General features: G+C 41.7%; 1 protein-coding gene across 2 annotated transcripts; it reads right to left on the bottom strand.

Annotated features, from left to right (window-relative positions):
* Window positions 1-5,941: 5,941 nt before the first annotated feature.
* On the bottom strand, window positions 5,942-10,836 carry LOC146641346 (trypsin-like). 2 transcript variants are annotated; one of them, XM_085397881.1, is made up of 7 exons: window positions 10,598-10,836; window positions 10,164-10,511; window positions 7,113-7,205; window positions 6,884-7,034; window positions 6,654-6,786; window positions 6,268-6,525; window positions 5,942-6,170 (listed from the first exon to the last, which is right to left on the bottom strand). In XM_085397881.1, exons 3-7 carry the CDS (start codon window positions 7,168-7,170, stop codon window positions 6,003-6,005), a joined length of 768 nt encoding a protein of 255 aa, XP_085254007.1. In that variant the 5' UTR covers window positions 7,171-7,205; window positions 10,164-10,511; window positions 10,598-10,836; the 3' UTR covers window positions 5,942-6,002. The 2 variants fall into 2 exon arrangements, with proteins under 2 accessions (XP_085254007.1, XP_085254006.1); XM_085397880.1 differs by having other exon boundaries at window positions 7,113-10,511.
* Between the last annotated feature and the right edge of the window lie 2,746 nt (window positions 10,837-13,582).

Below are 13,582 nucleotides of genomic sequence, written 5' to 3' on the forward strand. Positions count from 1 at the left end.
CCTACGAATACCTTGAAACGGCAGGAATCTGACTGAAGCCAGTGAAGTACAGTTGTCGAGTCAGACCAAAGGGTGGTAGTCCTGACTGGTAAGGTGAGTTCTGTTTGTATGAGCTCACTGAGGCGTGCGCCTAGTAGGGCTGCGCATAGCTCCAGTCTGGGTATTGTTAAATGCCGTTTAGGAGCAACACGTGAGCGAGCTAACAAGAAACTCAGTTCTACATGGCCTTCAAGATCATCTGATCTCAAATATGCGACAGCACCATATGCTCGCTCTGAAGCGTCACAGAAGATATGAATGTCTCGAACTGTGGTAGAAACATCCATTTCCTTAGAAGTATAGCAACGTGGGATGGCAATTTGTGGGAGATAACAAAGTTCTTCTTCCCAGGACTTCCATGCCTCTAAGAGGTCGTGTGGAAGGGAAGGGTCGTCCCAATCTCTCTCTTTTCTCCATAGCTCTTGCACCAAGGTTTTGGCGCGTGTTGTGAATGGGAGTAAGTAGCCTAATGGGTCATACAGACGAGCAAGTACTGCATCGATACGACGCATTGTGGTGGGGTGTGAGGCTAGAGTTCTGTATTTATAGGCAAACAAATCAGTCTCACAATTCCACAATAATCCTAATGTGCGTTCATGTGGGCCAGATGGCTTGTCTTCAGTCAGGCAAAGTTCATTACTTGCCGTTCTTACCTCAAATGGTAGATGGCTAATCACAACAGGATTATTGCTGGCCCACTGGCGAAGGTCGAAGCCTCCTTCTGATAGATGGTTTCTTAATTTGTCTAGGAGTGTTCGAGCTAACTCTGCTGATGGAAAACTCTGCAAGCAGTTATCCACATAGAAACACTGCATTACTGAAGACTGCACATCTTTGTCAGATTGATATTCCTTCACATGTCTCTGCAGTGCATAGATTGCACAACAAGGGCTGCAGGTCGTGCCAAAGGGGAGTACCTGCCACTCATACACTGAAGGGGGAGCTGCTTTGTTCATGTCACGCCACAGGAATCGGAGGAGTGGTTTATCAGGAGGCAGAAGACGGACTTGGTGAAACATGCCTTTGATGTCGCCACTTATTGCTACTGAATGTTGCCTAAAACGCAACAAAACACCAAGAAGTGTTGGGCCTAGGATTGGTCCTGGCAATAGGTACTTATTGAGACACTGACCTTGAAATGTGAAAGAGCAGTCAAAGACTATGCGATCTTTATTGTTGTGACTTGTCATATGATGAGGGATATACCAGGTTTCTTTGCTATTGTGCATCTCCTCTGGGCTAAGTTTGACTATATAGCCTGCTTGCTCCAATTTCAAAATCTGATCCTTGTAAGACATGGCTTTGCCAGGATCTTTAGCTAACCGAGCCTCAGTGTTGCGGAGTCTAGACATGACTACATTTGGCGGGACATTCAAAGGAGGAAAGTTTGCCATCCGAAGAAGAGGAGTGGCGTAGCGATTAACACCATTGATCTCAACCCTTTTTGTGGCCTGTTCAAGGAGTTCCAGTGCCAGTTGATCTTGCTTTGATCGGATCACAGATTTCTCACTGTATTCAGGTAAAGTGTCTAGTTGCCATAGCTTCTCAACATGATAACGCAGTACATCTGCAGATGAACTGAGAGATGTGAACAAACACTGCACGTGCTCTGTACTGCTCTGGGGATGAAAATCTGTGATCGGGCCTTGAAGTGTCCATCCTAATTGGGTTTTAACTCCTGCAGGAGACCCATATGGTCCCTGTCTCAATGGAGCAGTAGGCGTGATGAGGTGAGTATGATCTGAGCCTATGAGCAGGAGTGGCGCTGCTTTATTAATAATGGGTAATGGGATACCTTGAAGATGCTTGTATCTCCGTTGGAGAGATGATACAGGGTAGGTGTGGTCTGAAAGTGCTAGGTGATTTGCAGTGAAGGCATTAGTAATTGTGTAGGTTTTCTCTGGGTGTGCGATGGGTGAGATTTTGAAACTTACGGAAGAACCATGAATAGTTTCAACTTCTTGACGGACCGTTCTAAGTGATAATCTCTCTGCTTCCCCAGTTAGGTTGAGATGCTGTGCAGCTGATGTCAGAAGAATGGTACGCTGGGAGCCATCGTCAAGTACTGCATATGTTTCAAGGGTTCTTTTGCCATTTCGCAGGAGCACTTTCACGACCTTTAAAAGGACACTAGGACAATCACTAGGTCTATCAAAGTATAGCGTCCTCACTACAGGATGAGTGTCAGTTTTAGATCTCTTATTTACATCGCATAGGATCTGGAGATGTAGTCCCATACAGGTGGCACATGCTTTCTTCAGGTCACACTTTGCGGCCTGATGATTCCTAGCACAACGCCAACACCGTTTGTTTACTTTTATCCAGTTTGTTTTCTCATCCTTTGTCTTCTGAATAAACCCAGGACACTTACTAATGTGATGTTCTGGTGAGCAGCAATATGCACATGTAGCCTTAGTTGTCATGATCCGCTGTGTTGCATGTACAGAATCATCAGATGTATTTGCTTCATGTAATATTGTTGTAAGTGGAGAAGCGTACTTACGGGCAGGTCGTGTCTGGTTGAAGGATGGAACAGGACTGGCCTTCTTTGGTTGACACCTGCATTCCATTTGCAACCAGGATGAGAACAAAGGCAAGGTATACGTCATTTCTCCCTGTTCCCTGTAAACATGCTGTTTGAAGCGACTGAAATGCTCTGCAGGCAACTTCACTAACAAGCGATCGACATGGGAGCCACAGTCTAGTTCTGCACGTCCTTGTTCTCCCATAGTGCTAAGCAACCCAACTAAAGCCTGTACTCGAAGAGCAAAATTATCAAGGCTCTGACCATCACCTGCTCTGATAGGAGGCAGTTCCAGTATATTCTTTAGCTCTTTCAATGCCAGCTGTCTTGGTTGCCCATAACGCTCATCAAGGGCTTTGATGGCTTGAGTGTATGGGTCAGGAGCGTAGGAAAAGGCAAGAGCTAATCGTTTAGCTTGGTCTACTTTGAGGTGATCAAGAAGGACATGATATTTGAAGTGCTCTGTCTCATGAGGATCAAGAAGGTTTGTAAGGGCCATCCGTAACATCCTGTATTGCATTTCGTCTTCTCTACTAAGGTCTGGAAATGAAGGACCTTCAAGCTTATATACATGTGTTCTCGTGCTAGAGGAGTGACCCGAGCTAGCAGTACCAGATATCAAAGGTTTCTGTTCATATGAGGTATTGGATGTAGCTGGTTGCTGCTCTAGAGGAGGGCAATGCTTGTGGTCAGATATGCGAATGAGAGGTTGAACAGGGTCTTCAGCTAAAGGAACAGCAGGTTGAACACATGAGATCTGGTCGGGATCCTGCCGTGATAAGGCCAGGAAATCAAAGGGAGTCTCATCTTCTGTAGCAAGGACTGGTCTAGGCAAACCAGTTGAAGGGATAGCAGCATCTAGTATTGTTGAATTAGGTAAAGGAGGGCTGGCAGCTGTAACTAAGCCAGACTGACGGCTAATCTGCGGGGGCTGGAAAGGTGATTGACAGGTTACTGTATCAATCACTGGGAGCTGCTCATGTTGTTGATGCGTTTGAGGACTGGCTCGTATACTGCATACAGAAGCTTTGATTCCCTCAGATGAGACTGTGCGAATGGAAGATCTGGAGCTACAAGAATGGGAAGGAGATGATTGAACCATAAATTGCTTAATCTCCCTCATGGTCGTTAGGAGTTCCCTCATGACCTCATCTTGGGTGGTGGGTAAAGGAACAAGGGATGTCTCTGGTGGTCTTTCTGACTCTCCGACAAGATCCTGCAGCCCATGTGTGTCTTTATCACTGTGCTGGCATTCAGTTTGGCTCTCTGTCTCACATGTAGCTCTTCTAGCTCCAGGGTACTGAACTTCATACTGTTGCAGGTAGGCAGGAAGTCTACTATCACGACTGGATCTTCTCAAACCTTCAGTCAAACCTTCAGTCAATGGCTGCTTTGAATCCATGACGCTAACACTGCTCCGGCTCGGAGGACCATGTTTTGAAGGGAGGAAGGTTCAGGGCTGAAGCAATCAGCTTCATGGGCTCATCCGGTTAGAATAAGAAAAGCAGCCATCTAATGCAGAATTAGTTTCAGGGTACTCCTTTTATTCTCAAATAAATAAGGCAAAAAAGGAAGGAAACAAAGACACACATGGACTGCCAATGCTGAAAGAAAACAGAGATTTAAGTTACTCAGTACCTTAAACAATACATAAAATAAAAACCCAAACAGAACCTCACCTCAGCTGCCGCCCCGTGTGGAAGTGCGGAAAGAGTGAGCCAAAAGTGAATGCAGTCCTTTTATACTGTGTGACATATAATGTGTGACAGGTGAGTGCAATCAAGGACAAGCACCACACCCAATCAAAGGTGAGAGAACTAAACAAGGTGCATCTGGTGAAGTGAGTGGGTGTGCTGGGATGTGCTAAAAGGTGGGTCTCTACAACACGGGGATATAGGAACTAAGGATACATAGAGACGCGAACTAGACAAGGCGATACAGGTGATAGGGGAGACAGAGCAACTAAAGAAGACAGAGACATAAACCATAAGACAGAACTCAAAGAAACCAAAGACTAAAAAGTATAAATAATATAATAAACTCAAATACCCTGGGTCAACGTCCCAGGCATCCTAACAGTGAGAGGAAATGTTTATTATCAGAGCTGCATGAATGTGTGTGCTTTCAGGGTTTTGGCCAGTATGACTGGAAAGGACTTACCATATTAATAAAGTCTAGCCAATTTGAAGCCGGTAAGGAAATGCAGCAGAACTGCTGATTGTGTAAATTGATACTCATCAGTGTTACGGCTCTGTCATTAACACACAAGCAAAACTGAGAGATTACATTAAAATGATGTTTAGATGCATGTAGGGCAGCTTTATTGTTTCAGCTGCTGTACCAGTGGTGTTAATGGTCTGAGAGCGGGCATATAAATGTTAAATAAAGTGGTTTCTAATAATCAGTTTCTTGTTGATGCTTTTCTCATTGAAGACTTTAGATGATATTGAAAAACTGATATTGAAAGACTTCAGACCCGCATCCAGCTTCTTCTGGGAATATTGGTGCTATTTTCCAGGGGATTGATCGGTCTGTAGGAGGTGGTTTCGTACCTTCTGGTCTCTTACCCAGAGCGTTATCTGTGGCAGAGTGGGTTAGGTCTGCAGCATAAGTCGCCGTGTTGAACTAGGATCTTAAACCTGAGAAGCCAGGGTTAAACCTGTACTTGCTTCAATAAGCACCTTATTGTACTCCGTGGTCAGGCCTCAGGTGTGTGCACTCTGTGGTTGTTTGTGTATTATATAAAGATTCGTTCTATCATCTCTTATTGCTTTGTGAAAATATAGGAAGCAAAGGGTCGCGTCCTCTTAACACTACTGAAGAGAGAAATATTAGCCTCTGTTTCTCTCTCAGGCGTCTGCAGGTTGATGTGAGGATCCTGCCTGAAGCCATCTCATACTCGGAGTGTCTGGGGAGTGAAATTGGCCTCCATCAATGCTCATCCCACTCTGACCTTTCAGCTTCATATTTCTGTACGGGTTTGTGCTGTTTTTTCGCAGATTTTTCTTTTAAGCAGCATACAAAGCTTTAATACTGAAATTTTAAGCAGTTTTTCAGTTATACAGTTGGAATTAGAAGTTCCCCCTGTGCATTGTGGTTTTTTTTTTATGAGGTAATGTGGTGCTTGCTGCAGTGTTATTACTTTAATTTTCAGTACACTTTTTTTTTTTTGTGTGTGTGTCCCGTTTGGATCTTTAGCCATCAGAATTGTTGTCTTAAGGCCAAGAAAGATGCCAAGCGGACAAAAAGTCATTTCACATAGTATCTGAGTTTCTTGTTTGTTTTGTTAACTCATATGTTTGCAATGACACTGAAATAAAGGAAATGAGACTGCGGCTTGTCAGAAGCATTTTTATTTCCATTTTTTGGTCACGATGACAAAGCAAGCAGAGAAAACAACTTCAAAATGTTTAAGTTTCAGTATGCAAAAGACGAACTTTTACACCAAACTGTTTCTGCCAGTCACAGTTTTGTTGATCCATTGAACGTATTTTGTGATGTCGGTGTAGACGTTGGGCTCCTCTGGGTAATTGCAGATACCATTGTGGTTATAAGAAACAATGCCAACAGCTAACCCTTGACACACCAGAGGTCCCCCAGAATCACCCTGTGAGGAGCAAAGATTTCAATTTTTCTATTTAAAAAAAATGATTCTTTTGTTGATGGAATACAAGTTTAACTTTCAGTGAAAACAGAACACATACCTGACAGAATCCTTTGGGTGTGCCATATCCACCTGCACAGACAACGTTGGCAGGAAGATTACCCCACTGGTCCTTACAGACTTGTTTGTCAATGACAGACACGTCCACCACCATCAGCTCATCAGCAGGTTTATTATCATCAGTTTTAGTTTTTCCCCATCCAGCCACCTGACACACTTGGTTTTCTCGAAGGTGTATTTCTTCAGGTGGAAGCTGAATTGTTCGTACCATGTGGCCTAGATGAGCTTTCTTAGACAACTGGAGACAAACACAATAAAGTAAAAATGCCATTTTTCTTATGATTGCTCTTTTGTTGCAATGTAATTAGAATAATAAGACCACAAATATGTCATCTAAAACTGTTGTGAACATGAATATGTACTTACTTTAATCAGCATGATGTCATCACCCAGTCCAACACTTTTATAATTTTCATGGATGATTTTTTTTTCAATCCTTATTTTTTGATGATTGCCATTCTTGAGATTGTGGTTGCCGAGAACAACGTATGTGGGGTTGCTGAAGGAGTGATCAATGAAAGGAAATCAACACATTTTCTAAATGCATTTCAGTGACATGAGTTAGAGAGTACAGGAAAAGATGTCTGATTACTCACTATTTATCACAGTGTGCAGCCGAGACTACAAAGTCTTCAGTGATGAGAAATCCTCCACAAACATGTTGACCCATGTTGTTCTGCACAGAGGCCATGTAGTGCATTGAGTTCTCTGGGGCTTTTTCACCATCTATGATATCACTTCCATGTGCTGAAAAAAGGAAATCAAAATGAAGTTACTGTTCCATTAAACAATTGGAGTATAATAACAAAGACTTGCAGTTCTTACCAAGTCGCCCGAGGCATGCCAGAACATGGAGGAGCAGGATTTTTTGCAGACTGAGCATGATGCCAGCAAAAAGGTGAAGTTGTGTTGGCAGGACTGTGAAGTGGAGGTTTTATACAGCAGTTGCTCTGTCAAGTCTGATGATCACATTTTGACTTCTAACCGCATCCTGTCTTTTTGGCACCTGTATTATCTTTACATTATCTTGTTCATCAGTATTACACTACCCCATCATCCTGAAACACATGGGCTGCCTGCCTAAACCTTCAAAAAGCTGGGTTGCTGAAACATTTTGCAACACTGTAAAAATTCAAAGTTAAAACAACAATATCCCACCGGGTTACTGATTTCATATTTGAACCAAGACTAATAACATTATGGTACTTGGCTCATAATCTGTCCACCAGCAATGTAAAAACAGGAAGGAGATGCCTTTTCATTTAGCGCCTCCTTGGGACCATTTCTTCAACTGTGTGAACTGTTTATGGAGCGAGGGTTGCAGGATTTGTCCTGTAGGAGGGCACTACGACTCTTCTGTAGGAGGCATTATTATGGAGCATGGTCTCTTGAAGGAAGAATATGTAAATAGTGCTGTGGGGGTAAAGAGAGTGTCAGAAAGATTCATGAGTTTGAAGCTGGAAATTGAAGACGTGATGCTGAAGTCAGTTGGATGAAGCAGCAAACATCAGTGCAGGTGAAGGGAGCAGAGGCAATGAGGAAGTGTTGATCAGGTGTTGATTAGGTATGGTGTTAAGGAGAGAAATGCTGATGGGGCTGGATTTTGCCAAAAGGATGGAAATGACTGTGTGGTAAACCTCGTGATAAACGAGGAACATGTATAAGAGTGGAGCAAAGTGTAAACATGTGGAGTGCATCTTTGCAGAAGAAACAAAAGATAGTAGACTACTAAGACAGGCCCCTTGTGGCAGGGCAGAGTTATCAGATGACTGTAAAAGTCTAGCTGAAGTGCTAAGGGAAACATGCCATACCATCTGTAAACATGATAGCTCAATAAGTGTCAAATGAATTCTGTTAAAACATTGTAGGGGTGTGAAGCGGGGTCATGTTAACAAGCCATTTAAATTTGGCTCACATCCACCTTTGACCGTCTTCAAGGTCAACTTCAAGATTTATTGGTGGAAACAGAAAAACAGAAAAAGAAGCCTTTTAAGATTAAAAGTGTGGTGTGTATTGTCGACATATTGAAAGGACCGCATAAAGATTTAAGGATTTTTCTGGAAACCACACAAGGGAGGACAGAAAAATCTCCTATTAATGGCTGTGCCCAATGTTATCTGTCTGAGCTGAAGCACCATTATGTCCTGCCTCATTCTTTCAGGTCAGCAGACCAGATGCTTTTGCTCGTTCCAAACACTCAACGTAAGCACAGAGGTAGGAATAAAGTGCTGCAGATTGCAGGCCTTCTGACCAAAATAATCCAGTGTAAGCTCAGGTTTCAGTCCAGTGGTAATCTCTGAAAATAGGCAGTTCTGATAAGTGAGAGGAGGCTGAAGGAAAATCTGTATGTTTTGATATAATGTTACCGTGCCACATGCGTGTGGCAACATTCAGGCATTAATCTAACACAGTAACAGTATTAATTACAGATTCAGCAGAGAGAAGCTGCTCGCTGTGTGCGCACTGCTGAGAAAAAGAAGCTGAGCTCGGTTTATTTCTGCTCTGTTTCATGAAAACTGTGTTAGTGAGGAGCAAAGAGTGGGCTCACCGACACACTCGGCATGAAGACTGAGTGAAGAGTTTCAATACAGAGAGTTCTCTCTCGTTCTGATAACATCTCGCCTCCGAAAAATAAACTCTTCTATTAGCAGCTATTACAGCCATCGCAGGCTGAATACAGGATTTTTTTTCCATGTTAAATTTTGTGCAACTTGCAAGAAACTTTGTGTCATAGACTTTTCAATTCACATTTGCCTGACTCATTTAAATACTCTCCACCTGAAAAATCAAAATCACTGTAAATCAGACACAGCTGTCACAGATATTTAACAATCAATCAAATATCTTTGCTTTTATGATCCTAGCCTCATTGTGTCACTGACACTCAATATTCACATTAAACCACTAGGTGGTGATCTCTGATATATTTTGTGGGCACTGTGTGGATTCAACCCAGTTCACAGTAATACTGTAATACTTTTTTTTGGGTTGTATGGAAGCCCCAAACGCAATTTCATTGTTCTTGACAATGACAATAAATAAATAAATACTAAATACTAAATACTGGTAAAACTACAAAATTAATGATGATTATTAAAAAGCACATATGATTAACATGTGAACAAATTGGCAAATTATATTTTTTATTTTCAAAACTACTGATGATTTTTATAACACATTAAGAGCACTTCTGGCTCTGTGTGCGTGTGTGTGGTGTCTGCTCAGCGTATAAAGCTGTGCATCACAGTGGACTTCAGTGAATTCAACATCCGCTCAGCGAGAAGTGAGACGACATGTTGTGCCGGAGGAATTTCAATGTTTTCATCTTGTTCATGCTTCTTTCCATCATCCAGTCAGATGAATGATGTTTTGTACTTTAATTTACATAACTGATATCTCTCAGTAAATCAGTTGGTGCAGGATGTGTGCTCACTCATCTGTTTTTGACTTAAAAATCTGCTGATTTTCTTATGTGACTGGATATTTTTTGTTGTTTTAGGTCATGGTTCTGAGATGGAAGGAAGGAAGTTAAGCCACACTTGCTGCCCTTCATGGTTTATTTGACAAGTAAGAAATCTATGTGTGGGGGGACATTAATCCACACACAATGGGTCCTGACAGCTGCTCACTGCACTGGGTAAGAACCCGAGGTTCACTTTTCCTAAATTTCTGAATCAAAATATTGCAGTATTTATTTTTAACATAAGATGTGAAGTGTAATACAGATGGAGATAATTAACATGCCCACAAACTGCTCCAATAATATCTCGATTTAGAGTGAGTACAATATAAATGTTATTGCTGGATTTTCATACAGTGCAAAAATAAATATGATCAATATAAAGCTTTATAAAATTAAGTGATGTGTTTTCTTACCCAGAGCGTAACTCCTCCTGACAGCATATAATCAATAAGCAACAGATTGTAGCCAAAAATATCCTTCTCCCCGTCATTTCTATTTTTTGCTCACTCAGTTTGGGATTTGTTCATTCCAGGCTTGTTTTCTCTGTGTCACGGTTTGACAGGCAGACCGTGGGGGTGTAGGGAAGGAGGACCCAGGCGCGGTGCTCTGTGTGCGAACAGTGCATTTATTTACAGTGTATGGTGCAAAACAACAATAAATCCCCGTGTTTCCCAAGACTCCCGTGTCGTGTCCTCCTTGTGCTCTCTGCTCCGTGTCTGCACTACCGGTGCTACCTGCCCTTTGAGCCTCCCACGCTCCTCCTGCGGGAAACAATAGCGGCAGCTGTCAGGACACTTAACAATAGCAGGCATGCACTAAACGACTAACCCTAAACTAGGTGACTAACGTGGAGTCTCACGCAACGATCCCGCGTCGGTGGGAGCTCCAAGACTCTCCTAAGTAGCTCCCCCGACGAGGCCTGATCAGCAGCAGGTGTGTGGCTTCGTGTGTGGCCAGTCCGCCAGCAGGGCCACACCCACCAGGCCTGAAGGCGCCCGCAGAAACACACACACACACACACACACACACACACACACACACACACACACACACACGTGCAAACAGGGAGAAGGACAGCAACACCAAATATACATACAATAATAATATAATTCATAGCTGCTCGGGGATCCTGGGTCGCTCAGACCCAGGACCCTGACACTCTGATCTTTCACACAGCACAGTAAAGAAGTCAAACTGAAGACTTAACACATTTAAGTGATATTATCAAAGTGCAGCTCAGTGCAGCAAACTAGATAAAACACAGAAACCACAGCATTCAGATGAGCTGTTGTTATAGTTACTTTAACAACATGTACGCACATACTCATCTTACACATCTGTGTTCACATTCAGAACACTTTCACTTATGCTGATGTCTCAGTGACTGTGTGTTTGCACTATTAATCTGACTTCATTTCTGATCTGAACCTGTAGACGGCCTCATAAATATCTTTATAAATGCTGTATTACAGTGTGAGTCCGAAACCTTTATTATGTGGTGATTTTCACACAATTTCTTAAACAAACTCATTCTTCAGTTTCCTGCTCTTAATATCATTTGACTTTTGTAATGTTTACACTTTGCTCCTCGTGTTCCTCCATATTTTTAAATCAGGTGACTTCTCTCGGATGTTTTAAACACAGATGTAATTTTATTACAGAAATATCAGTTGGTATTTTGCATGATAACTCATTTTTTACTCTTACTACTCATCCCAAATTCATTCATAACTTAAATCAAGTTATGAAGCTATTATGTTAAGCCAAACCAGCTATAATATATTATAATAAGCTAGATGATGCTGTTTTATTTGTATTTTTACAGAATTTTGGGGTATTTTTGGTACCAAGATGCTTAAAGTGGACATAAACCACTACAAGTATTAAGTCTAATTTACACCATGGAGCCCTACTTTAAAAAAAAAACAACCCAAAACTGTCATGCATGAACTCTGTCTGTGAAGCTGGATTTTCAAAATAAGAGTTTAAAGTTTCCGTTTAAAGAGTGTAGCACCATCTTGTGGCAGTACAGAATGTGAAGTCACTGGGTTGGTTGGTTGGTTCTTCACTGTTTGTTAGCTCATATGAATCCACCTGTTGGCTGTAATGTTCAGGCATTTTAAGAATGCATTTTATGAATGAGGACTGTGTGGAGGAGACAGTGTTTGAGTCATGTTCCTTGTAGGGATGGGAACTGATAAGAATTTAGCAATTCTGATTTCATTATCGATTCTCAATGGCTCCTCTTTGAAAGTCACCACTATCGCCAAACATCATATTACGTTCATGCAAATTAATTACATGCTGTTGGTCACATGTTTGTGCATGTTGGAGATATGTGCCCTCTTTGTTGTGAGTAGTTACTTAAAAGAATGAATGTATTACACATATTACGCAAAGCACTTTTTACAGAAGTATTAGCATTAATGAATTACTAGTAAGAAAAAGTAATTCAATAGTTACATTACTTTCACGTTAGTCTGTAAAATGATCTGAAACACACTATCTCATAACCATCATGTCACAAAATTAACCCGAGTCTACAGCCCCACACACCAACACAAATCCCTATCCTGATGAGGACACGTATGATCTTTCTTTTAGTATTTAGGTATGAAGACAACGCCCACATCACAAAGAGAAGATGAAAGCCAGCACAAAGAGACTTTAAAGCAGGGGTGTAAAACTCCAGGCTTCAAGGGCCGGTTTCATGCAGGTTTTAGATATAATCGTGGTTCAACACACTTGAATCAAATAGTTAGTTCATTACCCGCCCTCTGGAGAACTTCAAGACATGTTGAGGAGGTAATTTAGCCATTTATTTGCCTGTGTTGGATCAAGGACACATCTAAAACCTGCAGGTTGAGGCCTGGAGTTGGACACCCCTGTTTTAAAGCGATCATCAACGTGATTCTGCTTTAGAAACATGAACAGGTAGAAATGGAAGCTTCAGCCTGACTGCTCATCAGTTTGTTACCTGTTGAACCTCACATTTCAAGACACAAAACTGAAACCAGCTGATTGCAGTTTAAGTACAAGAACCAATAAATCGGATCGATAGACAAGCAGACTAAGAATGACAAGGAACTGGAACACTGGTTCTCGATTCCCATCCCTAGTTCCTTGGTCAGGTGTACAAAACAAGCCACTCAATCAGCTGGCAGAGCAGATGCTCACAAGATGCAACTAAGTATTTTAGGTAGTATTAAAGTATAATTAATATTTAACCCTGGGGGTAAATTACACTGTGATTTTATTGTAAGGTAAAGACTCTACAGTAATACAGAGAAAACCCTCCAAATCAGATGACCCCCTATGATGAGCAAGCGCTTTGGCAACAGTGGGAAGGAAAAACTCCATTTTAACAGGAAGAAACCTCCAACAGAACAAGGCTGAGGGAAAGGCAGCCAAAGACACGCTGTGGAAGAGAGCCAGAGATTAAATTATAATAAGTATGTTTGCAAATACTTGCACTCTGTGTGATCATCAGCCTTCTTAAAATCTCGGGCACCCCAAATAACACTGGATGAATATTCCTGGAAGAATAATGAATGAGAAACTATTGTTTCTTCACTGTTTTCTTACAATACTGCCAATAACAGCGCTGATTTCCCCCAAGACCTTCAGCCTCTTGTGTAGTTTTCTGTACATTTGTAATATTTTGAAAAACACAAACTAGAGCTTGGAACAGCATGTTCTATGCCTGGGAAGTCAATGAAATTACAATTGTTTAGCTGGGAATCATGAACTTTATTCATTACTGTGCAGTCTGTCTGTGCTTTTCATAAATAACTCTTCTTATATATATCACTATAATCACTTTTGTTCCACA

This window comes from Rhamphochromis longiceps, linkage group LG23 (assembly GCF_057381845.1).
Source record: "Rhamphochromis longiceps isolate RC_006_pf linkage group LG23, R_longiceps_female_GT1.1, whole genome shotgun sequence".
In the NCBI taxonomy this organism is placed as follows: domain Eukaryota; kingdom Metazoa; phylum Chordata; class Actinopteri; order Cichliformes; family Cichlidae; genus Rhamphochromis; species Rhamphochromis longiceps.